The 2,641-nt window shown below is 36.0% G+C and overlaps 1 protein-coding gene across 1 annotated transcript; it reads right to left on the bottom strand.

The window, feature by feature from the left end:
- Window positions 1-282: 282 nt before the first annotated feature.
- On the bottom strand, window positions 283-2,049 carry LOC149250424 (pyruvate decarboxylase 2-like). Its single transcript, XM_089456433.1, has 3 exons — window positions 1,858-2,049; window positions 1,512-1,700; window positions 283-1,382 (listed from the first exon to the last, which is right to left on the bottom strand). Exons 2-3 carry the CDS (start codon window positions 1,674-1,676, stop codon window positions 1,356-1,358), a joined length of 192 nt encoding a protein of 63 aa, XP_089312559.1. The 5' UTR covers window positions 1,677-1,700; window positions 1,858-2,049; the 3' UTR covers window positions 283-1,355.
- Between the last annotated feature and the right edge of the window lie 592 nt (window positions 2,050-2,641).

Genomic DNA, 2,641 nt, shown 5'->3' with positions numbered 1-2,641 from the left:
GACCTGAATTTCACAGACCCGAATTTCAATACCAAAAGATACCAATTATATATATATATATATATAAAAACCTATGACTCTTATCTCGGTTTTTATATTGACTCAAGCTATTTTTATCTTATCTCGGTTTTTATATTGAATCAATATAATCTATGAAAGCTTTTTCTTCACAAATATATATATATTTTAAGAAAAATGATTAAATAGTTACTATAATTTTTTGTCGGATTTTCGTCACATTTAGGTTCTAATTCTACCAAAACGCACGTCATGCTTCGATTACCAATTCCACCAAACGAACGTCGAAGAACAGTGCACCCGTCATAAACTCACAATACGCAAGGAATTCACTATTCCTTTTCCTTCACTCAATTTAATAATCCTCCCGTAAATGTAGGTTAGAAAATGGCGAGAGCAACCAACACCTTCCATTTGTTGCATCGGTTTCATCGATATTAAATTTATTTTGATCATTATTATAATTTGAATTAAGGAACACCAGCCAACCGTATTCCACCGGCTAAGTGTGGAGAGCTACTCCACTTCGCAATTTAGTGCAACACTGCACGCAAAATTTCAGAGGTACATATCACTGAAAGTTATAATTCCATGTATATTAATGGCGGCATACATACACAGAACTGAATGAATGGTATATGATGATCAGTGGCTTTCACAAATGAAAAAAGTGAATTAAAACATAAAAAGAAACAGCGTCGCACCGTCTTGTATTTTTTTTTTTGCGTTTCAGAAAACTATGTGGTCTTCAGCTTCAGCTTCACCTCCCGGGATGTGAACATCTATATCGAAGGATCAAGTAACAGAGTATACGATACATAACTACGAAGAAAACCATGACAGCCACGTTTTTCCACAACACCTTCTTATGAAGTCCCCGCTGTTATAAATAATGCATGAAGATCCAGTACTTGGGGTATGTTTTGCTTGGAAATGAAATAGCCTGAGAAGAGAAAAAAGCACCCCATGAAACCTGCTATCAGAGAGTTCCCCATGATGAAATTCGGGGCCAGGGTGCTTAAACAGGCAATGAATGAGTTCGCCATCAAAAGCACCAGCCAAACTATGAGAACAAAGTAGAGAAAAGCATCGGGAGACCTGCTGAGGCCGATGAGCCAGTACACAGGAACAGAATACAGGATTGCAACTATTAATAATAAAAGGGACGAAAGACAATGGCATTGGCGATGGCGATCAGGAAAATATTTTGATATAATTATAGATTCCAACCCAAAGCAAACTCCACCAATTGTTACGTATTTGGCAAAATTTTTGGGTATCTCTCTTTGAAACTGTTTGAATTTCTCTGCATATATCTTTGTTCTTCCATCTTCCGTCTAGGGCTGAGAAAAAACTATGAAAAGCTGACAATAACAACAAAACTGCCATGATAAGAATAAAAAAGAGAGGAGTATATTAAGATCACCAATCTGATACAGAGTTTTGACCCACTAAAGGTAAGTCCCAAAGTCTACAATAATGTAAAAAAATACCTTGGCAGTCCAGCATTTCCCTTCACCGTTATGAATGGCATCTACTAAACCAGTGTAGTTCCAATTCTTTATGACATTGTATGGGCCATCATGTATTTCAACTTCTATAGTATATCCTCCATTATTAATCAGAAAAATGATAGGATTCTGTCCATTTCGAATCATAGTGGACACATCCTGGACTGTCACCTGTTGAAATAAGGAAGAATACATTTAGGGATAAAAACTTACTGATTTTTGGACAAAACAGATAACCCAAAGGAATTTAATATTTCAAATGCAGATTCATTGTTATTCATTAAATAAAATATTATAGAATTTTATATAAAAATCCTTGCATCTGCACCTGAAAGCTTCCATCACCAATGCATGATATTAAACGCTTCTCTGGCGTTGCTTGAGCATATCCCAGTGTTGCTCCTACAGACCAGCCTACCGATCCATACTACATTTGGAACTGATACCTCCCAAGCATACATTTAGCTCAACGAGCAAACAGCTTCATTGCTGCCACTCCTGCCATTGCAGACTTCGGCTCTGAAGCCTATCCAACAACAGTCTCACCGGAAACCTTCCTACGCAAATGGTAAAGACTAATTTCACTGGTTTTATGATTTATTCATTAAGAACTTCCAAACTCGGCTTCATTGGATTCATTAAGAACATTCTCCAATAGGCTTTACTGGTTTGAGTGAAACATAAATATACAAAAAAAATAGAGCAACATTTTAGCATTTGGGACATTTAATAGTGAACATAATACACTGTTGAAAGGTTGAGGCGTAGAAAATTAATTTAAGGCAAGAGTGGCCAGAAAATTAATGTTTTTCTTTTCGAAAGGGGTTAGGGGTTAGACTCTGGGCCGATGCGGGGGACGAGCAACCTAGAATCAGTCTCGCAGAACCTTGGTGTTATAAGGTAACAAAACAACAAGAACATTGTTGTGCTTAAATTATAAGAGATTGAGAAGATACATGATACAATTACAGGTATACACTTAATCCGACCGGGAAAATATCGTAGAGTATACAGAAATATCCGATATCTAAACATCTATGATAAAAAATTAATGAAAAAAATTACAAACTAAATATCCATATTTATCAAACAAGCGAAAGACATAGTTGAAT

Source organism: Pinus tabuliformis, chromosome 7, assembly GCF_031772625.1.
Source record: "Pinus tabuliformis cultivar Carrire ecotype Pingquan chromosome 7, CPIR1, whole genome shotgun sequence".
NCBI classification, from domain to species: domain Eukaryota; kingdom Viridiplantae; phylum Streptophyta; class Pinopsida; order Pinales; family Pinaceae; genus Pinus; species Pinus tabuliformis.
This window is presented reverse-complemented; position numbering and strand designations above follow the sequence as displayed.

Bases quoted from the DNA above. Each gene is read 5' to 3' on its own strand.
- LOC149250424 (XM_089456433.1), bottom strand. From the start codon at position 1,676: ATGATTCGAAATGGACAGAATCCTATCATTTTTCTGATTAATAATGGA. The intron at 1,383-1,511 runs GTATTTTTTTAC...TGTTATTGTCAG, and splicing joins GGAAATGCTGGACTGCCAAG to CTTTTCATAGTTTTTTCTCA.